This window comes from Chanodichthys erythropterus, chromosome 24, assembly GCF_024489055.1.
Source record: "Chanodichthys erythropterus isolate Z2021 chromosome 24, ASM2448905v1, whole genome shotgun sequence".
Lineage (NCBI taxonomy): Eukaryota > Metazoa > Chordata > Actinopteri > Cypriniformes > Xenocyprididae > Chanodichthys > Chanodichthys erythropterus.
The window spans coordinates 31,698,443-31,722,787 of NC_090244.1; the positions used below are offsets into that span (position 1 = coordinate 31,698,443).

The 24,345-nt window shown below is 42.4% G+C and overlaps 1 protein-coding gene and 2 pseudogenes across 1 annotated transcript; 1 reads left to right on the plus strand and 2 right to left on the minus strand.

The window, feature by feature from the left end:
• Positions 1-625: 625 nt before the first annotated feature.
• Positions 626-8,764, minus strand: LOC137014685 (toll-like receptor 13; annotated as a pseudogene).
• Positions 8,765-10,724: 1,960 nt separating this feature from the next.
• On the plus strand, positions 10,725-14,755 carry LOC137015199 (uncharacterized). Its single transcript, XM_067379985.1, has 5 exons — positions 10,725-10,853; positions 11,886-12,366; positions 12,445-12,752; positions 12,839-13,040; positions 14,496-14,755. Exons 1-5 carry the CDS (start codon positions 10,831-10,833, stop codon positions 14,715-14,717), a joined length of 1,236 nt encoding a protein of 411 aa, XP_067236086.1. The 5' UTR covers positions 10,725-10,830; the 3' UTR covers positions 14,718-14,755.
• A 4,515-nt stretch (positions 14,756-19,270) lies between these two features.
• LOC137014852 (von Willebrand factor A domain-containing protein 5A-like) lies at positions 19,271-24,263 on the minus strand (annotated as a pseudogene).
• Between the last annotated feature and the right edge of the window lie 82 nt (positions 24,264-24,345).

Here is a 24,345-nt window from a genome sequence, read left to right on the forward strand (position 1 = left end):
AAGAAGAAAGAGGTTATTTCCTTATTTATTTCAACATGATTATTCTTCAGATGTTGGTAAGAAACACTGAGACGTTTACATGCACAGCGATACGTTACTAACTCCCTGAGATCAGTTTATTGAAATAACCCTGTAGAGAAGTTGTGTTTGTAGAAATGTCCTTTAGGATAATGAATGGAGCATGTCTTTCATATTAATAAGAGATTCAGATGCGCATTAATAAAGATGGTGATGCCTGAGAAAACGCTAATCTTTTCTCCTTTTCATTCAGGATTGAAAAAATACATTTACATTATATACTTTTAGACCTTTAATCCTCATCTGGGATCGTGTAGAGTGACCGGCCAAAGAGAGGGGAACAAAATCTTTCTGCACACTTTTGAATTGGTCTTGAAAAGATCCAAACACTTCTGTGTAATTATTACTCCTTACTATTTAAAACTATAAAGAGCAACTTTAAACACTGAAGCATCCACTGGAAAATCAGAAACTTAGAACATAAACAACAACACAAAAATATAGTGTTAATGAAAAATGATATGAACTCAGTTATCCCTGATTTAAAGAGAAATAAATGTGTAAAAGAGGAGATCATTATAATCAATCATAGTCTAAGAAGGTGGGAAAAGGCTATACATAAAAATAAAGTCGCAGAATATTTTCTTCAGTTAGGTTCAGTTAGATGATCCCTAAATCCCAGCCAATGGATGCTCCGTTTCTGAGGAGTCTTTGTTTTCCAGAGCGACTCTGAGCTTCTGCCAGAAGACCCTGGTGTCCTCTCTGGGTTCAGGCCAGCTGAGATAGCTCTTCTTCTGGATTAGTCTCTTCATCCTGTAGTACGGAGACAGCTGATGACTCGGAATATGCTCCAGGAACACCAGGATGAGAACGTCTTTTTTCTCATCAAAGAGACGGAAACTAGCAACCTGGATCTCTCGGGAACACCACTCACTCTCCAGGTAGTGATGGCTAATCACACAGATGGTTTTGCGACTACTATAAATGCCGTTAACAATATTATCCATGATAGGTTTGCCTGGTTCAAAGTCCCTGTGGTGCAGACACAACTTCCAGCCCTGCTCGCCTTCCAGCTGAGGCAACAGTTCCCTCATTACCCACAATTCATCATGAACATTATAGGAAATAAAAGCATCGTACTGCAGACCGTTGGGCTTTCTCTGCTGTTTGTTATCATGGAGGAAAGCAAGGAGAAGGTAATAGGCATAAACAACCTGCCATCTGAGGAAGTGAAAGAGAAAAGAGCCGAGAAGGGTCATTGACACTAGTGTGGCTGTGGAGATGAAGCAGAAGAACCCCACATCTACGTTACATGAATCCACATCCAGATCCAGGAGTTTGTGTCCTTTGACTTTGTCTGGGTAATTGCACGTGAGTTCATAAGCACTCTCGACTTCAGTGTCATTGCTGCTGATGGTCCAGTTGACGAACCAGGCGTTGGTACAGTCACACGAGAGATAATTTCCTCGCAGATCAAGGTAAATCAGAGTCGGCAGAGACCGGATCAAGGTCTCGTTAATGACTGATAAGGCGTTCGTGCTTACATGCAACAGATGCAGTTTACTGAGATTTGCGTTAATGAGAAAGTCCAAAGATTGCAAGCCAACTTTGGACAGGTGGAGTGTCTTGAGGACCCGGAGGGGCAGAAATATTCTCGTAGTGAGTGAAAGGAGTTCATTCCTGCTGAGATCCAGTTCCCACAGATAAGGAGTGTAAGTGAATGTGTCTGGATCTAAAGAGTTTATATTGAGATTCTCTGCTTGAAGTTTTTCCAAAGACTTCAGTCCCTTTAAAAGGTTTGAGGGCAGATTACGCATTCCTTTATGACCTTGGCTAAAAATGTGCAGAGTCTTTAGCTCTCTCAGATTTTGAAAGGGTGGATGATCAAGAGGCTTCTGGTTGTCATATGAGATATAGTTATTGTTCAACAGAAGGGTTTTCAGGTTTGGGAGTCTGGAGAACACAGAGTCTTTTATTGAACCCCGAGAGAGCTTGTTTGATTGCAAATTCAGGAAAATTAAATTTGTCAATCCATCGAAGGACCCTGCTTCAATAAAAGAGATTTGATTGTCTGGAAGAGACAAATTCTTCAGGGATTTTAAGGACTCAAAATCTCCCCTACGGACCGTGTCCAGCTTGTTATTCGCTAGATCCAAAATCGTAAGTTTTTGAAGATCTTTTTAAAATATCCATTGTGAACGAGTCTGTTAGATCCAATCATTAGAGTTTCTAAGCCTTTCAGATCTTTAAAAGCAAAGTCGTCAATAAAAGATATATAATTACTGTACATCTGGAGGGTCCGTAATTGGGTTAAGTTGGCAAAATCAACACGACTTATGCTCTTTATATGGTTGAAGGTGAGGTCCAAAAACTGAAGACCTGGCAGGCTGCTGATGACAGCAGGAACACTGTTCAATCCGTTGTTGGACAGATCCAGCTGGGTTAACTGTGTGCAGAACTGCATCTCATCTTTGGATATGGATGTAATGTTGTTCCTCTGCAAGCCCAGAAATCTCAGAGAAGAAATCAGACAGACGTTCCTCATCAAAGCTTTCACCTTTACATCCCCCAGAGAGTGTAGCCTCAGGCTGGCCAGAGAAGAGTTGAAGGTCTGCAGGAGATCTGTGATCTTCTCCACGGGCAGCTGTATTCCACTTAGATTCAGATGTCGCACGCTTTGAAGATAGCTTCTGTCCTGCACATCCCATGTCATGTTTTTAGCAATAAAAGCCAAGCTCAAATTATCCAGGCGAGGGAAAATATCGGCAGTGACACTGAACACTTCCAAAGGATTCTGAAATAAATCCAGCACTTTCAGTCTCAAAGATATGTTGGACACCTCCGAGGTCTGAAAAGAGCTGAAGTTATTGCTCCCAATGTGCACTTCCTGTAATTGAGGTAATGAAAAGAGTGGCTGAACTTTGCTTATTTGCTTCAGATGATTTCTGGACAGATTTACTTTTCTTAAACTGATCAGGGGTGAAAATGCAGAGATGCTGATATTTGCGATCAAGTTGTCATTTAGATGCAACACAGTGAGATTTCTCAGATCCTGAAACATTCCTCCAGAGATGTCTATCAGTTTGTTGAAGGCCAGATTCAACTCCTGCAAAGCCACCAAACTGCTGAACGCTCCGTCCTCCACTTCCCGGATCCTGTTGTGTAGTGCAATAAAACTTTTAAGATTAGACAGATGAGAGAAATACTCCTGGTGTATCTGCTGTATGACATTGTCAGAAACATCCAGATATGTGGCTTTGTCTGGTATATTCCTTGGTATAAAATGCAGGTTCCTCTTATTACAGAACACATTTATGTTTTGTGCATATTGCAAAGACCCTCTGACGGTACAGTTCTTTACTGAGTATCCATTGACCAGATTCATGAAAACACAGCAGTGAAGCAGCCTTATAGTCAAACCAATGAAGCACAAACCAGCCTCTATCTTCCACATTTTGAGATTTATCCTGTTATTAATCACTTAAATGAGTAAATCATCCAGGTGGAATTCTTGACATTTTCTTCTCTTCAGTTTTCCTAAGAAAGAGAAGACCAGAGTAAGTGCAGTGATGACGGTGTTACGCACAGTGTCAGTGATGCATGGGTAACCCATTTAATCCCACCGATCACAACAGTGACCGAAAAGAAAGTTTTCATTTATGAAGCTAAAACTGTTTTTTTAGTGCAATAAAGGGTCTCAATGAAATATGTGCAGTTTCTCATGGTTAGTGCAAATGGTCACATGACCAGAGCAGTTTAATTCGTGTTTGCACCATCAGTAGATGATGGCTGCAGCAAAGCTTTAAAATAAAAGGTTAATAAAGTATGTTAACTACAGAGCCCCGCACATGATATGCAAGGAAGTTAAGTAAATTGTGCAGACGATTAACTAATTCATTCCCTCGATTTGCTAAATTGTGAGCACGATTTATTATTTTGTTACCTCGATTTGCTAAATTGGAGATGGTCCTCACTGCAGAACACAAGTTCCAACTCCACCCACTTTACATATCCCTAAACCTCCTTGTCTCCGCCCCCTGGCTCTAAACCTCCCCATCTCCGCCCCCTGGCTCTAAACCTACCCTTCTCTGCCCCCTGGCTCTAAAACTACCCGTCTCCTCCCCCTGGCTTTAAACCTACCCTTCTCTGCTCCCTGGCTCTAAATCTACCTGTCTCCTCCCTCTGGCTCTAAACCCACCCGTTTCCGCCCCCTGGCTCTGAACCTCCCCGTCTCCTCCCCCTGGCTCTAAACCTCCCCATCTCCTCCCCCTGGCTCTAAACCCACCCGTTTCCGCCCCTGGCTCTAAACCCACCCGTTTCCGCCCCTGGCTCTAAACCCACCCGTGTCCGCCCCCTGGCTCTAAACCTACCCGTGTCCGCCCCCTGGCTCTGAACCTCCCCGTCTCCTCCCCGTGGCTCTAAACCTCCCCGTTTCCGCCCCTTGGCTCTAAACCTACCCATCTCTGCCCCCTGGCTCTAAATCTACCCATCTCTGCCCCCTGGCTCTAAACCCACCCGTTTCCGCCCCCTGGCTCTAAACCTCCCCCGACCCCCCCCCCTGTCTCTAAACCTACCCATCTCCTCCCCCTGGCTCTAAACCTTCCCTTCTCTGCCCCCTGGCTCTAAATCTACCTGTCTCCTCCCTCTGGCTCTAAACCCACCCGTTTCCACCCCCTGGCTCTAAACCTACCCGTTTCCGCCCCCTGGCTCTGAACCTCCCCGTCTCCTCCCCTTGGCTCTAAACCTCCCCGTTTCCGCCCCCTGGCTCTAAACCTACCCATCTCTGCCCCCTGGCTCTAAATCTACCCATCTCTGCCCCCTGGCTCTAAACCCATCCGTTTCCGCCCCCTGGCTCTAAACCTCCCCATCTCCGCCCCCCTGGCTCTAAACCTACCCATCTCCTCCCCCTGGCTCTAAACCTACCCTTCTCTGCCCCCTGGCTCTAAACCTACCCTTCTCTGCCCCCTGGCTCTAAATCTACCTGTCTCCTCCCTCTGGCTCTAAACCCACCTGTTTCCGCCCCTGGCTCTGAACCTCCCCGTCTCCTCCCCCAGGCTCTAAAACTACCATTATCTGCCCCCTGGCTCTAAACCCACCCGTTTCCGCCCCTGGCTCTAAACCTCCCCATCTCCGCCCCCTGGCTCTAAACCTACCCATCTCCTCCCCTGGCTCCCCCTGGGCAGGTAAATAAAACATAATTAAATGAACAGTTACTAAAATCACAGTTATACAAAACATCAATTTCAAAAATTATGAATACACACATTTCCACATCATTAAAAACAAATTACCCCCCTCCCTCCATCTTTTGTAAATAAGTCCCCATCACACACACTCACACATACATTCACAAATGTCTACAAGTTTGCTGTGACAGCATCCAATGTTTTGTGCGACATGAGAATGTTTTAAAATCCGTACATGTAATCAGCTCTGTTGGAAGTGCGTTCCATTGATTTATGGCAATAAAAGAGAAAGATGATTTACCAAAAGAAGTCCTGCGTTTAGGAATACAGCATTCTCCCCTGGTAACTGATCGGGTAGCTCTTGTTGTTTTTTCTGAGCAGAGTGTAACCATTTTTTTCAAAGGAGGAGCAGTAGCATTATGAATAATTTTAAACAATAAGCATACATTTGTGTGCATTATTAGATTTTCAAAATTTAAAATACTATATTTAGTGAGTATCTGACAGTGATGATACTGCCGTGTTTTTTTGTCGTGAATCTTAAGGGCACTTTTATATAATGATTCAAGTGGTTTTAGGGCCGTTTTACATGCCTGAGACCAACTTGTCATACAATAGAGAAAATGTGGGAGAATCATTGCATTTAAATATGTATATGATGCTTCAACAGTAAGTGAGTTTCTTATGTGTCTGTAGTTTATAAGATTAAATTTCAGTGTGTTACTCAGCTTTTTAACATGATTTTTAAAACTAAGAGTATTATCAAGGGTAACCCCTAAATATTTGAATTCATCCACATTTTTGATTTTTTGCCCATTTACTGAGATTTCAGGACAGTCCCTGAGTTTGCTCCTGTTTGTAAAAAACATGGTTACAGTCTTTTCAACATTTAGAGTCAAACAGGAATTATTTAGCCATTCAACAACCTTTTGTATTTCCTTAGTTAATTTCATTGCAACCTCAGTTGCATTTTTTTCCATAAGTAATTATTTTTTAAAACTTTTTATGGAAAAATTGTGTGAAAAGTTTTGTTTTATGGTCAGTCACAACTGTGACCAGTGGGATAATGTGTATACTGAATTAACATATTGCTGCAGTCATCAGAATTATTATATAGCCCAGTTCTTCTCAAAATCCAGCCCATGCATTTACACATTTCATCTCATTACTTATACTCTAAAACCACCCGTTTCCGCCCCCTGGCTCTAAACCTACCCGTTTCCGCCCCCTGCCTCTAAATCTACCCATCTCTGCCCCCTGGCTCTAAACCCACCCGTTTCTGCCCCCTGGCTCTAAATCTACCCTTCTCTGCCCCCTGGCTCTAAACCCACCCTTTTCTGCCCCCTGGCTCTAAATCTACCCATCTCTGCCCCCTGGCTCTAAACCCACCTGTTTCTGCCCCCTGGCTCTAAACCTACCCATCTCTGCCCCCTGGCTCTAAACCTACCCATCTCTGCCCCCTGGCTCTAAACCCACCCTTTTCCGCCCCTGGCTCTAAATCTACCCATCTCTGCCCCCTGGCTCTAAACCCACCTGTTTCTGCCCCCTGGCTCTAAACCTACCCGTCTTCACCCCCTGGCTCTAAATCTACCCATCTCTGCCCCCTGGCTCTAAACCACCGGTTTCTGCCCCCTGGCTCTAAACCTACCCATCTCCCCTCCCCCTGGTTCTAAACCCACCTGTTTCTGCCCCCTGGCTCTAAATCTACCCATCTCTGCCCCCTGGCTCTAAACCCACCCGTTTCTGCCCCCTGGCTCTAAATCTACCCATCTCTGCCCCCTGGCTCTAAACCCACCTGTTTCTGCCCCCTGGCTCTAAACCTACCCGTCTTCACCCCCTGGCTCTAAATCTACCCATCTCTGCCCCCTGGCTCTAAACCACCGGTTTCTGCCCCCTGGCTCTAAACCTACCCATCTCCACCCCCTGGTTCTAAATCCAACTCCTCCCACTTTACATATACCTTAACCTACCCGTCTCCACCTCCTGGCTCTAAATTGATGGAATTTGTTCCATCAATTTGTTAAATTGTGTGCATGATTAACTATTTTGTCTTGTGCATGATTTACCCTACTATTTTTGTTCCTGCATGTCATATGAAGGGCTCCAAGATTTCTGGTACTCATTATCTTTAAGGTGTCTATATTAATATATGAATTCACAATTATTCAGTTTTGTTGAATGTGGTCATAGAATGAGTAATCATGGTGATGGAAACAGTAGTGACCAGTGGGATAATACAGGATTTCCAGTTTCAGTTGTCAGGGAAGGCTGAAAAATGCCACAGTGACAGTTACAGTTAAAATTGCACTAAACTAAAAGTTCAAATGCTATAAAGCAGGTTTCCAAATAACACAAAAGGTTAATAATAACTCAAAATGATGGTAAGGTGATGTAACAACATAACTGAGGGCTTATAAAGACAGCAAACAGATGAGATAACGAGACTAATAAATGAGACACAGCTGAACTGAAGACACTAATAGACACCACGGATACAAATAAGTGGCAGGAAACTAAGAACAAAAGGAGAACATGTGACAAATAGGGCATGGTGCAAAAACAGACAGACATGTGACATAACAATATTATTATATATGTTACAATAAAGTAACATTTTTGAAATATGTTGATGGTTGTATTATTTTGTATAAGGGTTTTTTATGGATAACTGTAATGAGATGAAATGTGTAAATACATGGGCTGGATTTTGAGAAGAACTGGGCTATATAATAATTCTGATGACTGCAGCAATATGTTAATTCAGTATACACATTATCCCACTGGTCACAGTTGTGACCGACCATAAAACAAAACTTTTCACCAATTTTTCCATAAAAAGTTTTAAAAAATAATTACTGATTATTTCAAGGGGACACTAAAGACACATCATTTAGATATTTTCATGTCTGGGAAAAATTTGGGATTAAACGTCTTAATAAACAATTGACTCGGCTGAGAACACAGAATGAAAGGCAGTTTCATTGAGCAAACACTTTAAAATGTACTAAATGCACACTGAACAGCACAAAACATCCTTTAAAGTGTCATTATGTGAATCTATACTATGAGAAGTGAGGAAATCTGTAATACTTTTCACCCTAAATTAAAAATGAACTGTTGGGCATATATGAAATATCTGGTGACTTTGAATACAAGTCAAGTGAAGTAACATGTATGTCTCTTGTGTTTAGGTTTTAAATAGTATAAACACGTTGTTTGCGCATACTTAAACAAACTAGAGCCTTATTTCTTCAGAAAGAAACTGTCCTGACTGAAATCTCTCTCAAACAGAGCAGTTATTTTCAGAGAAGCTCAGATTATTTGAAATGTGTGTAAAAGAACAGTTACACAAAGAGAAATGAATTGATTCAGATGAACTTGTCTGAATAAGGTTAGAGTGCCTCATCTTTTACAAGGATTTAATGAGTTTTGTTTGATTGTTTGAACACTTACCTTTAAACGATTCAAGCAAACGCAGATCAGCGATGATGAAGCGGGTCACCCTAATGACTGCTGATCCATCACAGCAAACACACTCTTTCCCTTCAGTTCATCATGAAGTTCACTCTCGGGAACTGAAACCCTTCTGCTTCGCTGTCGTTTCACTTCTTACTGCCATAAATTACACTCTGAACGAGATCCAGAAGGATGAGGGATGTGAAACCAGGGAAGCTGGAAGTTGTATAAGGGTCAACAGAAGTGTTCTCAGAAGATCTTGAGGAGGACGGAAACCCAGTGATTATATGTTTGCTTTAGTACCCTTTTTGCTGTAATAAATATGTCAAGATGTCCTGGATACTTGAGGAAGAGTCAGAAAGGTTGTGGTCAAAACTCTTCATATGGACACACACATATCTCAGGTTGATCTCGCCACACTTTTGAACACCACGTGATCACGCAGTCTAGATTTAAGACTGATTACTCCTGAGAAAGATACTCACATCTGTCTATTCTGGCCTAACTGACCGAACTATTAAACAATACTTTCAGTTGTCTTTAAGATAATGTTACACTTTTAGTCTAGTCACTGCAGTTTTTCACAATTCTTGAAACAATTCAGCATTTTCTCTTGCACAAACCTCGAACTTCCAATCATTATATTCTCTTCTGTCAGAATCAAACTTTGGCCTCAGATGACGCACAAAACTTGACAAACACAGACTAGTGCACTGCGCAGTGAACACTACTGAGATAAATCCGGTGCACTTTTAGAGTTTTAATAGAGAAACAGTGTGTAGAACAGGCCTGAACAAACACAAAAACACACAATAAATCAATCATAAATATGCACTTTATCAGTCTGTGCATATAATGAGACATCAATACAAATACTTTATAACTGTGCTGAGTTAACTGAGCGTGATCTAGAGAGTTTGTCCTCATTAACACTTCATGAACCATCATCTACGGCCATCAGATCTCACCTGAGCGACTGCGGTAACGGCTCACTGTGTCGTGTTAATGGAGACACACATCAACATTAACACACTCACAGACACTCATTGTCATGTTACACTGTGATCACCATGACCAAAATAACCCAAACTACTTACAGTCAAACTAAAGTATGGACATTTTAAACATTTTAAGCCTTGTGAATAAAGTATTCAGGACAACAACACAAGAAAATAATGTGTGAACCTGATTACCAAGATCTGGTGATTTATCATTCAGTAGGATTATGCTTTTGCTTTTGAAAGAGTCTCTTCTGCTCACCAAGACTGCACTTATTTTATCAAAAATACTGTAAAACAGTGAAATATTGATCCAGTGTAAATCAGCTGTTTTCTATGTGAATATATAGTAAAGTGTAATTTATTCCTGTGATCAAAGCTGAATTTTCAGCATCGTTACTCCAGTCTTCAGTGTCACATGATCAGTTTAATGCATCCTTGATTAATAAAAATATTAATTTCTCTCTCTCTTTCTCTTTAATCTTACCACAGATGTTTGAATGCATTACTGCATTATTTCCACAAAAAAAATTTCAGCAAAAACTCTTTCAAAGTAAAAATAAAATAATAATAATAAATTATATTTATTTGATTATATTGATAATAATCATAAATGTTTCTTGATCATCAAATCATCATATCAGATTGATTTCTGAAGGATCATGTGACACTGAAGACTGGAGTAATGATGCTGAAAATTCAGCTTTGATCACAGGAATAAATTACACTTTATTATATATTCACAACAGCTATTTTGAATTGTAATAATATTTCATTATATATTCCTTGGTGAGCACAACATGAAAAACATTTAGAAATCATATACTGATCCCAAACTTTTGAATGGTATTGTATAAATATATACAGCTTAATGTTAAGAGAGTAGCAAGACTTGTCTGGCCACGCCTTTGGCTCTTCTTATTGGCTCAGCTTCGGTGACATCACTGCAGGTGAGCTGACCCCGCCCACACCTGCACAAACGAACACAAATACAGGAGGTGAGGTCATTGTGATCTGAGCCACACTCCGGAGCAGAAGAGGGCGGTAATGCGCCTACAAGCTGACTGATAACTGCCCTGAAACAGAGAAGAAGAGGAGGAACACTGCTCTCACGCTTTCATTCATCCAAACACAAACTTTTCTCCTTTATCAGAGACTCTCCTGCTGTCACAATGCCTGAACTAACCGAGATGAGGTGAGCTTGTGTTGCCTTTCCTTCAGAGGATGTGTTCTGCGTTTGAGAATTAATCTATCCAAGAATAAACAGTTTAATATATGGTGGTCGCATCTGAATGAGGGTTTTATCTGACGTTATATGTAGAGTTTATGACAAAGCAAGTTTGATTATATAATAATAAAAAAATGTTAACAATGTTTTAACTGAGTTTTTAAAGTTTCAGTAGTCGAAGCTGGCCACTTTTCTCTTTCCTCTGCATCTGGTCTCGCATGTGACGCGTCGCGCTGTATGCGCGTTCACAGAAAAACAAGCGTTTCTGCTCTGACAAACGCGACGCGCGCGCAGTGGACTGGAGAAAAGCTGCACTGATTTTAACTTGAGCGCTATATATTATTATATATATATATATATATATATATATATATATATATATATATATATATATATATATATATATATGTGAACGGAGCTTTAATATAGATTTTAAGTACATGTGACCTTTTTTTGACGAATTAACTTTTGGCGATCTAGCGATTAATAAACAGAACTGCATGCGTCTTGCGGAAGAACATTGTAGCCGGAACTACTTCTCTGTGTTTATGTCTGTGACGAATCACGCAGACCTGTGCTACTCCGCAGTGGTGCGACCTGAACCAGACTAAAATAGTCCGAATATAAACACTTATTTTAGGTATACTGTAGCGATTCAGGATAAGATAAATCAGGTTTTGGTAAATAGGTTTATGGTGTTTTTTTTATCATTATATATTTTTTGGTAAATTTTAAACAAAAAAGGTTAATGTTTGTAATCACCATTTTACTACAGAAACCACGGCCAAATCTATGGTTAGTTTAGCAAAACCATGGTTAATTTGTGGTTACAGTGTTTTTATTTTATATTAACTAGGTTTTTTTTTTTTTTTTGTGGGGGTTCAGTAATTGACACCCTTTCTCACCCGCTCCAGTCTCTCACAGTAGAAGTGCTAACAGTGCAGACCCCGTTTAGTTTCATTGAATCACTTCTCTTCATTTCATGTCCTTTTTCCTCAGGTCTGCGGATCGCCACATCGTGCACTGCTTGCGGTGCTACAAGCCTCACGACAACCTCTCCGTTCACCTGGCCAGGGTGTGCATGAAGACCAGCACGTCCGAGGAGTGCGTGGAGGAGCTGCAGAAGGCCAAGGCTTCCAGCAAGGAGTGGACCCGTAACAACAGGACCTGGACGTACGGACAGCTCTGTGATCTCCTGCCCCACAGACGCTCCCGGATCACCCTGGTCAAGGAGCTTCTTCAGCGTGGGTTCTTCATCTTGAACCTGCCGCAGGAGTCAGAGATGGTCCTGGAGCCTGAAGATGATGCTGCTGCCACCACCGTCACATCCTCCAGAGATCCTCCAACCACACTCTCGTCTGAGAGGATAAAGATGAGGGAGGCCGGTCTGCATCGCAGGTTCCCTGTGAAAACCAAGTTCCTGGTGGGATTTAAAGAGTTCCTGATGAAGACACTGAAGGTGCCCAATGTTCAGCAGGAGGTAAGATCTCTTTTCAGAGTCTTCTGTGTTTTTCTTGGTCTTCATGCAGACATTCATTCTCTCCGTCCTTCTTCACAGGTTGACAGCGTGTCCCGTTTCCTGCGGTACATGCAGCCCACCGGGAGTAAGCTGTCTCTGGACTTCCTCTCCAAGAGCACGGAGACCCGGGACCTCCTGACGACCCTGCGGCGCGCGGACGTGCGATCAGCCTCCATCCTCAGCTACGTCAAGAGCATTAAACGGTTCTTGGAGTACTTGACGGCAAGGCGGGATCTGCGGAGAAAAATCCCACAGCTCCGGAAAAAATGCAGGAGATACGCTGTCATGCTGAGGACTCTGCGGAAGACCGTATCCAAGACCAACGAGGAGAACACCTGCGACTCCAGGTTAGAGGATGACATGTTGATCTTGTACTGAGGTTATTTACAAGCGTTGTCTTCAATAACCTCTCGTCTGTTTAACCCGAACACAGACGGTGTGCTGAGGACGCTCCCGGCATCAAAGACTGCCAGCAGATCCTGCAGGTGGCAAAGCTGGACTTCCTCCGGCTCCACGGGGATCTGGTGGGAGGGAAGGTGCTTTCAAACACAGACATGACGCTCTACCGGTATTACTGCGAGGCGCTCCTGGTGTACCGTCACATGCAGCGTCCCGGAGCTGTAGAAGGACTGACTGTAAGTTCATCTGTTTCTCGAGGTCAAGCACTGAATTATGATGTTTCTCACGCTCTGGAAGTCTACAGCAGCCCATAGAGCCGCTTATGGGAAAGTTAGGAAGTTTGGAGTCTCTAACTTAGTTCCTCTAGCGCCACCAGGTGTCCAAAGTGTCACATTTATGCTAATAATTTTTGAACCATAAGGGCTAGAAACAAAATTATTTTCCCTCTGATTCCTAAACTCCTCCTCCTGTTGATTTTCATGAACGCTGAACCAGATCATCTTCAGAACATGTCGACAAAAAGTAATGGAATTCAAGCTGATTTGTCAAACTGTTTATGAAAAACGTGCAAACAAATTGAATGAAGCGCTTGCTAAAACATAAATAAGGCTGTATCTCCTGTACCTCCTCAGTGCTTCATTGTTTTCAAATCAAACCTGGTCCATGTCAGTACAAGCATGACCTGAGGTTAAATGCGGTTTCAGCGCAGTGCCACCTACTGCTCTGGAGTTATTAAAAATGACTATTTTTGATTATAACTTCTGAACAATTTGTCCAAAAATCACAAGTTAGATTTGTTGTATCATGCCGAGTCGATTGATTTCCAATTTTCCCCATATTGGCCATTTTGAATTTTGTGCTAAAATGCTGTATGAATGCATTAGTGTATTATGAAACTCAGTATGGGTCATGAGCACAGTGCCCTGAAGGAGCATGGGAAGATTCAAGTGGTAAAATCAAATATTCACATGCTTATTTTCATGGGAGTCATCTCCTTCGACTCCCGAATCCTTGATGAGTCCAACGATGCCAAACACGTTAGGTTTCAGCTTATGGTTTGTGCAACATTGTGATTTAGAGCTTGCTGAATATATTCAAAACTGTTAGTCCGAGATGAAACCACCGTAGGAAACACAAAACCATAGTTCGTTAACAATATGCTAATGCACAAATGTCAGTTTTGAGAGGAAGTGGCAGAAAATCCAATCAAAGCCATCCATGGGTCACTTTTTTTTATTTTATACATATAAATGTCTATAACTCCGAAATGAAGTGAGAGATTTTCACCAGATGTGACACACACATGTATGAGGACACACTCTGAGGACACACAATAAAAAAAGTGTGCCTGTTGGTGGCGCTATAATAGAACAAAACATGAAATTTCCATTAAATACAATACAGTATTATGATATGAAATGCTGTATCATATGAATGCACTGATTTACCATTACGAAACTCAGGATGTGTCATCGGCACCATGCTCTGAAGGCACACAATAGGTTTTGAGGCGCCACCTTGTGGTCAAACATTATACTTTTTAAAGTTTTTAAAAAATGCTAATTGCAGCTGGTCTGACGCTGATGTTGGACCAGCTTATCGTGCAGCTATATCAGTGAGTTCACACTTGGTTTGCTGTGATATTTGCACAGGGATGCATCAGTAAATGACACTTTCTCAATGTTTTCCAGGACGCAGACTGGGTGGAGCGGGTCTCTCGGGGTGGCAGGGTGGTGATCGGCGTGAGGAGAGAGAAAACTGCCAGTGTACAGATCGCCCTGACGAAAGAGGAGGAAGCTTTAAGTGTCAGTTCGACTCAAACCGCAGATCTCTTGCGCCAGTGTTTGACAGTCAGTGACTCTCCGGTCTCTTCCACAGGTTCTGCAGCTCTACTTCAGGCAGATCCGGCCTAAGAACATCGGGCTGGAGAAATTCTGCCGGGGTTTTTGTTTCATCGTCCAGCGATACAGTCCATAGTGTGTCCCAGGACATGAACCGGCTACACGAGATGTACGTACCTACACAGATCCACGCGCTCACGTGTGTCGTTGCACCTGTCGGGCATAGTCACATGTCGTGTTTGTTCCTGCAGTTATAAGCTGGCCCCTTTCACGAGCCAGGACGTGAGGAGGGCTGCTGGGAAGGCGGCGCAGAAGCTCCCGGCACCACAACAGGAGGCTGTGAACCGGTACCTGGCCCATAGCGCCGGCGCGGCCCAGCGGGACAGGACGCCGCAGGATGTGGTGGACGCAGCGGAGCAGCTGGACTCGCTGGCTGGGTACGTCTCTTCATCCAGTGATGTGTCCAGCTGAACTGAGCTCATGTTTTAAACTGTTTTCCTCTCTTGATCAGCACTTCTTCAGACGACAGCTCCTTCCTAGCTGAACCGGCACGGCTGTTTCCAGCTCGTGGAGAGATTTCTGCGCTTTCGTGACCAGATTCCCCGTGTCTCTGGAGGGCCAGCCTCCCACCAAAAGACAGCGGGTCGATTCAGGCTTTCCCCAAGACCGCGTCTTTTACAAGTGGCGGGCCACCCAGTACGCCCAGAGAGAGGAGTACCTGCTGTGTAAGTGACTGATATTAATGCGTTGATGAACTCATTGACACAAACGAGTGACGGGCACGAGTAAAGTCCTGTGATCGTCTTTCAGCACGCTTCACACCGCAAGCCTTCGGCCGCAAAGGTGGCGAGGCTGATCGCGCAGGAGGGGTGGAAGACCAACCATCCCAAGCCTGAAGAGATCGAGCGCTTGTGGAGACCGCCTCCCAGCGGCACCGTTGAGACCAATGAGGTCATCATAAAATGTGTGTCGGAGCAGACCTGGACAGGCCTGGCCATCAAAGACTTCGGTGCCGAGGAAGGTCTAGGTAAGAAGTGATGACTTCACTCAAACGTTCAGTTCAGCTGCACCAGGACCTGAAGTTTTCCTCTGCTGCGTTCACTAACTCCATGTGATGCTCTCTTCACCGCAGGAGTGGTTGCGACCCGACCGATTTCCAAAGGTGACATCGTGTGTGACTACCACGGGAAGGTGATCCCAGCAGCCGAAGGGATGGCCATGATTCAGGGCCTTCATGGCCGGGTCAGGAACCTGTTCTTCTTCAGAGCCGGACAGAGAGACCTGTGCGTCGACGCTCACACCGTCCCCTGCGAGTGCCACCCCGACACGGACACTGTGGACAGAAGGATCAAACGCTCCTCCACGAGGCCCAACCTGGAGCCCTTCCACTGCGTGCTGAAGCTGAACGGAGCGGACCGCGACGTCATCCTCCTCACAGCGCTGCAGGACATCAGCGTCGACACGCAGCTGAGTTTTACTCTGGAGTGGTCAGGAGGTCCTTCCTTGGCCTGGAGCTGGACTGGCTGGATGAGTAGGTCGTGTTCACGGGTCCAGCAGCCTGAAGAACCCAAATCACGCTGAGCTTCATCAAAACCCGTCTCAGCACGCCTGTCTGCAGCGACGGCACAGATTAGCCTTCACGGTGACCTTTGACATTTGTGTGATGATTGCTGGAAAATGGAGGCAGTGTTTGTAAAAAGTTATTTAAGTTGGGCACACGCTCAGCGTGGAGCCGCTACCGCAGGAACATGGAGCGACAGTCGATCAGCGAGAGGACCAAACCAGCTTCGTTTAAAACTGGACCTCAAAGATAAACTGACTTCTGCAGTGAGCCGCGCAGGACCATTTGTGTTCGAGAGTTTCAACGCTAGATGACCACGTTAGATCTGAGATAACAGGACTCCCAGAATCCGTTCACGGGACGTTCGCAGACAGGATCTGCTGTTTCAGTGTAAGTACAGCTGGACTTTGGTTTGTGGAGGTGTTTTTGGATGAACTGATGAAGATGCAGGATTTACAGTGTTATTAATTTAGTAGATTAGTGGTGCGTGTTTAGCATTGCATGTTTTTATTGCAGAACTACAATACATGATCGTGTTTCTTGTGAACCGTTGCACTCCTGTTCTTCAGTGAAACTAGGTGTTTTGAGAGCTGTTTTGGAATCAAAGCACATGTGCAATAACTGAACATGCCTGTAACACTGTCTCTTTGATGTCAAATCATTTATTTTTATTTCTCCTCTCAGAAACATGTGCATCTATCAGACCTGAAGCATCTATTTCCATTGGTATGGATGGACCTGAAGTTCCTCAATCATCTCCAGCAAGAACGTGCTGAAGTACATGGAGGTCAGCAGCTGTGGATGTCACATGCTACATGATTCATTCAGGACAGGCCACATGAGTATTGAGAATCTGTTGAGATCAGTTTGATTTGACAATGACCCTTCAACACGAGAAGATCAGACTAAACTGATCTCCATCCACTCCCATGCTATCTAACCAATCATTTCTTATTCTAAAGTTTATATACTATATGTATAATTTTAATATAAGAACTCTAGAACAAGAAATTATTTGGTAGATAATATATAATATTTGGTTTATTGAAATAAATATTTTGTAAATACAAAATTTGTCTTTTTTTTTTTTTTTTGTTTTTACATATTTTTGCAAATGTATGTGGAATTGCAAAAACAGACACTTCAAACAACAAAAAATCTAACCTTTCACAAAAATCCAGATTTTATTGTGTTTATAATGGTTAAATATGTCAAAAGTCTGGAATCTGTAAGATTTTTAATGTTTTTGAAAGAAGTCCCGTCTGCTCATCAAGGCTGCATTAATTTAATAAAAATACAATAAAACAGTGAAATATTACTCCAGTGTAAATCATCTGGTTATTACACTGTAAAGTGTAATTTATTCCTGTGATCAAAGCTGAATTTTCAGCATCATTACTCCAGTCTTCAGTGTCACATGATCCTTCAGAAATAATTCTGATATGATGATCTGCTGCTCAAGAAACATTTATGTACAATTGTACAACATATTTGTGTACAGTGTTTTTTTTTTTTCAGGATTCTTTGAATAGAAAGTTCAAAAGAACAGCGTTTATTTGAAATATAATCTTTTGTAACATTATAAATGTCTTTACTGTCACTTTTGATCGATTAAATGCATCATTGCTGAATAAAAGTATTAATTTCTTTAAAAAAATAAAATAAAAATTCTTACTGACCCCAAACTTTTGAACACTAGTGTATATTGTTACAAAAGCTTTGTATTTCAGATAAATGCTGTTTTCTTTGAACTTTCTATTCATCAAAGGATCCTGGGGGGAAAAAAAAAAAAATACACAACTGTTTTCCACATTGATAATAATCATAAATGTTTCATCACAACACAGCTTCTAGAACTGTAATTCCTGCAGGTTTTCTTCTAACCAGCACAATTTTGTTCAGGTTTTGGGACATATATATATATATATATAGTATCTGTGGTCAGTCATGGGTCATGTATGACATTAAAAATCATTAAATTAGATCTGAAGATACCTGTTTTTTTAAACCTGACCAATGTTTTACCACAGTTTTACAATAAAAGTGATCCAATGATTAATTAGTGTCAGGACGGCACATTAATCACACAGAAATAAAGTGATATTAGCATTATTTCACAAAAGAGAGAGGGTCTGTTTATGATTATTTGTAATCACACAAAACAATTGATATATTGATGCTTTCTCTTTGATAATTTCTTTAATTTTCCGCCCAATGCCCCAGGATAGTGTTCTGAAGTCCAGAACATAGAGCAGCATAAGATTATACATTCACAGTCATATTTAGAGCAATAACATGAACTGAGGTCAGGCCCTAAAGCTTCCCTCTGTCACGATACAAACAGAAATGTGTCTGTGTTTCTCTATTAATTCTGTTCAAGATCAAGAGTGAGTTATTTGTTCTTCTGACAGTCTTCAGATTCCCAGCATGCCTTCAGTCACCTGACATCCCAACAGGACGTTCCCGTCACACACACACTGAGACAGGCCGTCCGCTGAAACACACACACACTGTAGCAGAACATCTACAGGAAGCACTGAACGCTGAATGAATGGATGTCGACTCACGTTTCTGAGAGCGGATCCATGACGCCGCCTTCATGGCCACAAACTGCCACTCCACCTGGTCACCTGATCTACACGAGTATAACCAGATCAGAGCCAGAACGGTAGCCCACACGGACCCGTCCACCTGGAACACACAACCACACGTCACACACTCACGCTGAACTGATCACACACACACATATGACATCATATACCCCACCTGTGCCGGTCTGTGATTGGTCACCTCGTCACTTCAGTCTTCCCAAACACGTAAGCTGAAGTCGTAGCTCAGCTCCCAGCATCCCCGAGGCCTTCTAGGAAGAGAGACCAGCCGGAGCAAAGGGTCCATCTGGGGCTCGGGGTTCGAAGCTTGAAACACACAGAAGGAAGCTAGACACACGTAAAGCAGCCAGCTATTTCTGATATGATGATTAAAGCAGATAAATGAAAATCCAGGGCACTGTTTTTCTGGATGTGTGGATTTACCTGGACGTAAAGCACAACATTCATCAGACGAATCAGGGAGGAGGTTGTGAGCTGAAGAACTTAGCCACTGATCTACAGGCGCGTGCTGAAGAACAAAAAGAAGACTATTAGATTCATGTACACATTCAAAACAGAACAAGAAAAGCTCAGTCAAGTATATCTCGACTTACACATTATAGAACCGCCTGCTTTACGGGAAGACAACCTTGCTAAGAAAAAGAGAGAAACTGATAAGGGTATATGCTGAAAACAATCATTCAAAGAGCGACATTCAGATATGGAGAAAAAAGACAACAAGAAAATACACATTCAATAAAGAACAAAGCAAGTGGAGTGAAGTGTCTGTCTGTGTATGTTCTCTTACGCATTCCAGAACAAGCCATCAATCGAGCCGCCATTGCTAAGAAAACAGAGACAAAAGCACATGTAAGAATATAAGACACTTTAAAAACACAAATCTGACACAACCACAAACAAAAACACTCACACCAAACCAGCTTCTGATAAAAACACACACACACACACACACACACCTTGACCATTATTAATTTTCCTATTTTTTCGAGTTATTTCTTCAATGCATTGGCATAGAAAAAACACAGTTCTGCATTACCAGCACAAAGAGATAAAGAAAAAAATAATAATACAAAAAGAAGAAAGAAAAAAAGAACAGAAAATTAAAAATGGTCAAGCGACCTTCATTGGACCACTAGTGGTTAAACAAAGAACAATGCATATGATTTCTTTCTATGATTTCCTATAAGGCCACCACATACATCGTGAACACATTTCTAATAAAGAATGCAATTTTCACATAATAATGTGCGCACACTAGTATTAAACTATAATGTGGCAGGAAAATGTTCCCGGGTTACGCGCGTGTAACCGTGGTTCCCCTGAGAAAGGGAACAAGACACTGCACCCTCTTGAGGACACGATGGGGAATGAACGGTGTTTGAAGAACTGAAAAAAGGTCGCTGTTTGGATTTAAATAGGCATAAGCTTAAGAGTCTATGAATGGATCATTATTACAGTGATTATTATGTTTTTAGCATGTTATATGTTTAGCAACAGTTCTTTTAACCCTAACAGATGGAGTGTGTAGCTTTTCATTTCTTAAACAACCATGTTTTAAGATGTACTTTAAGATGTAAGATTGGCAATCTCCTGAGTCCTGAGCCTACATTTACTGAGAGTCTTTGGGATGTGCTGGAGGAGACTTTACAGAGCTCTCACCTCTTGCATTGTCAATACAAGATCTGGACCAGGGAATTGCTAACCTCTTGATGGAAAATGAATGTTATGATGTTATTTCCATCAAGAGGTGCATCAGTATTTGGTGAGAAATATTCTTGTATGTGATGCACTACCAAAGTCTACTAAAGTCTATGAGCTCCCTCTGTTGCCTTGACTGCAATCCTCGGATTGCAATCACATAATTTCTGAAGGAAAATTTATAGAAATGTGTGGTAAACATATGATATATTATCAATATATTTCTAAATGTGTAAGACTTTTGATTTAAAAGTCTTAATGGAGTTGTTTTTGTGAACTCCTGTGATTGTAAATAAACGGAAGCAGGTGAAACTGAATAGGTGTAAGTTCTCTTTTTATGTGAATATAAATATCAGTTAGATTCAGCTTGAATGATGTGCAATTCTGGATGCCAAATTAAAATTACTTACTGTAACATTTTTTATTGTAAAACATTGGTCAAATATTGATGTTGGAGTCTTAAGTCTTTAAGTAAAGATCAAGCTGCTCACTGCAGTCATGCTGACCAAACAGTGGAAATATAACTTGATTTTGGCCTCCTGTGTGCTTGAGGTCCGAGGCTATTGGCCCAGCTCGGCACGTTGATAGCCCTGCCTCGCACTGGCCTCACAGTGGAAATGTGGCTAAGGAGGCTCACAGAGAGCCTAACAGCTCAAACACCGGTCATGCCGGAGGCATTCCCCAGTGTCCTCAAGAGGATGCAGTGTGAGTTCCCATTCGATAGGGAACTGATTATGAAATCATACTCCTAAACAATCCTGATCCTGGTGTACTCCAGAGTTTAGTTCCAACCTGCTCCAACACACTCACCTGGGCCGTGTCCTAAATCACCCACTAGCTGTTAGACGCTGGTCTAATGTGGCTACGGCATAACATCAAACAGGTGTAAATTTCATTTTGATTATAAATTATAAAATTATAAATTTTGATTTTTTTGATTATTAAATCATTTTATTAATGTTTATACATGCTAGTTTCCATGAATTCAAAATAAGACTTTTTATTACTACTGGAGCAGCCAGGTTGCTAATTTTCTGCTAATTATTAAACAGGAATCACAAACTGTGCAAAAGAGGCAGCCCTTCCAGCGCACTCAGTGTCTGAATTCACTCACTCGCTTTCATTTGGGTTGTATTAGTGCACTAATGTGGGGAATAGTGAATGATTTCATATACACCCCTGGAAGTTTCGAGAGAATTTAATAAGGATGGGAACTAAACTCTGGTGGACAGTGTCTCTCCAGGACTTGAACTGGGCAGCCCTGCTGTAAACACACACAGAAATCAGTGAACTTACCCTGTACTGGCACTCTCCTCTGCAGCAGCGGCCCTTTCACCGTCTGTTTGCTGTCTTTATTAACACCGATGAAGGCTGGGTATGAACGCTGCTCACTCCTGCCTGAACACTGAGCTCCAGTCGATCCTGCTCCTGACGGCCTCCGCGCCTGCCTCCTCCGGCCTCGCTCCTCTCAGCTCCAGTGGAGAGCGGATCACAGACCGGGGCCGCCAGCCGGTGGATCGTCAGTCTGCAGCAACAAACACAAACCTGTCAAATATACAGTCTTCACTGTCAGAGACGCAGCTCGGAGATCTGATATGGTGGAGTAATGTCAACACAACCATGATATTAGGTCATATGATCCGGCTCTTCTTTGTATTGTTTCATGTCATATCTATAATTGTCCTGCTAAAGCTAAAACAAGCACTGACTGAAAAACTGAACAATAATAAACCCTAACCCGGCTGATAGAAGAGGCAATGGAAGATCACAGAGGTAACAAATTCAGCAACTTAAATAAGTAAATAAATACATAAATAAATATAAATCTGAGTGTGTACCAGTGGTGGAGAAAATATAAAGAATTTATATTATACAATTTTATCAGCGACTTAAGTACTTAACTGTACTTTATCACAGTAGTTTTATTTTGGTAAATCCTTACTTTCACTAAATTCAAGCATAAAAGCTGTTTCAGCCCATTGAAACGCTTGAATGTGAAGATGTCACTGTGTGTACAGAGCAGGCCCAGCATATTCCCCGCTGATGTGTGTGTTTGCACAGCATTCCTCTAGAAATACAATGCATTTTGCCACATGTAACATTAGTACAGTCTAATTTTATACTATTTGTTGCTACATTTACACAAATTTTGATTTTCCTATTTTTTGTGGTACATATTTTTACTTGTTTGAACTTGAATTATCAGTAACGTAAACTGATATTTTAGTATATGTTTCAACAGCGTAAAACAAACTAAAACGTCTTCTTATTTGCATATCGGTACTTATTAAATGTCTGCACTGATCTTTTATTATTAGTGCTCTGACTAATGACTGGTCTGACTAGTAAAAAACAATCAGTATTTTTACATTTAATACCTAACTTAAAAATCAAGTACTTTTGTACTTTACATGTACAACTGAAAAAGAATACTGTGCGGTTAGTTCAGCCATGAGTGTGTGTGTTACCCCGTGTCTTCCGTTGGTTTGAGAGTAAACTGGAGCTGGTTAGTCACTGGTTGGTCCTTCAGTCTGTATTTCACAGTTACAGCTCCTTCTGCCTCTCCTGAACTCTATGATGAGAGAGAAAGAAAAACGTAACGTGCGCATTTGATGATTTTACACTCTCTTCAGCTCTTTTCTTTTCAAGGACCAGTGGAAAACACATCTGGGCCCGGACACGCCACACAAAATGATCGACATGTTGGATTTTTCCCAGTGGCTACTGGTTGAAGAGCCCTACGTTTATACAGTGTGGCACTGGTCTCCCAAAGTTTCTTTAAATTAACCATTAACAAGCTTTGACCTGTCCTTTCAGCTGAGCGTAGATGAGCGCCCTCTGACCCTGGAGCAGGGTGTTGATGGGTGGGTGTCAGCGTGTCCACCGTAACGCCCTCAGGGAACGGTCCAGTCCACAGAGATATTATCCACAGCCGGCTGGAGAGCAAACCTGAGCGACTGCATCACCCGACAGAGAGGACAAGAAGAAAGAGTGGTAAATAAAAACCCTGAACATCTTGTACTGATTCTGTCCACTCTGTTTCCACAGCAGATCTTACTTTGGGCTGCATGCGGTCAGTGCCTGTGATGAACTGAGCGTGACCTGAACCTTCTCTGGCCATTCCTGTGATGAGAGCCGTACTCGCACCCCTCACCGATCCCGAAGGAGAAACACCTGAAGACAGGAGAACACAATCACCTGACATGAGCTAAACGCTGTGATGTCAGGAGATGAGGAGGAGTGAGACGTGAGTTCCACCTGTGAGAGTAGACGTGACTCTTCACCAGGTCCAGCACCTCTTTAGTGTTCCACACCTTCTCCATCCGTGAAGATGAACAGCTGAGAGAGAATCAGTGTCAGGCTGAGGAAACACCTCACCGACGTTCAGAAAGAGTGTTTGATGATTAATATGTTTGGCTGTACCTGTCGGGGGTGATCCGGGTGACAGGGCTGACTGTAGATGTGTTTCAGCGGCTGGAGGATCTCTGTGCCGCCCATGTCTGCATCCATGTCCTTTTACTCTCCGTAGAGCCTTCTTCCATTGTGTCCTCGCTGTACACAACACTCTGACTGCAAACGACACACACCACAGTCTCTCACAAAACCACACTAAATAGCATAATTCCTGAAGAACAACTAGCGTTTGGATACTGACGGGGAAGTTAGCGGGACTCAAATCGAGAGCCGAATCCATAGATGTTGAAGTAGCATCCCATGGGCAGACTCTTCAGCAGCAAATAACAGCGTGTCCTAGAGAGACACGTGCACAGATGAGTACAGTGACTCAATACATCTCAATAAACGTGTCATATTATAAATCCTAAATCTTACT

Bases quoted from the DNA above. Each gene is read 5' to 3' on its own strand.
- LOC137015199 (XM_067379985.1), top strand. From the start codon at position 10,831: ATGCCTGAACTAACCGAGATGAG. The intron at 12,753-12,838 runs GTTAGAGGATGA...ACCCGAACACAG, and splicing joins GAGAACACCTGCGACTCCAG to ACGGTGTGCTGAGGACGCTC. The intron at 13,041-14,495 runs GTAAGTTCATCT...AATGTTTTCCAG, and splicing joins GAGCTGTAGAAGGACTGACT to GACGCAGACTGGGTGGAGCG.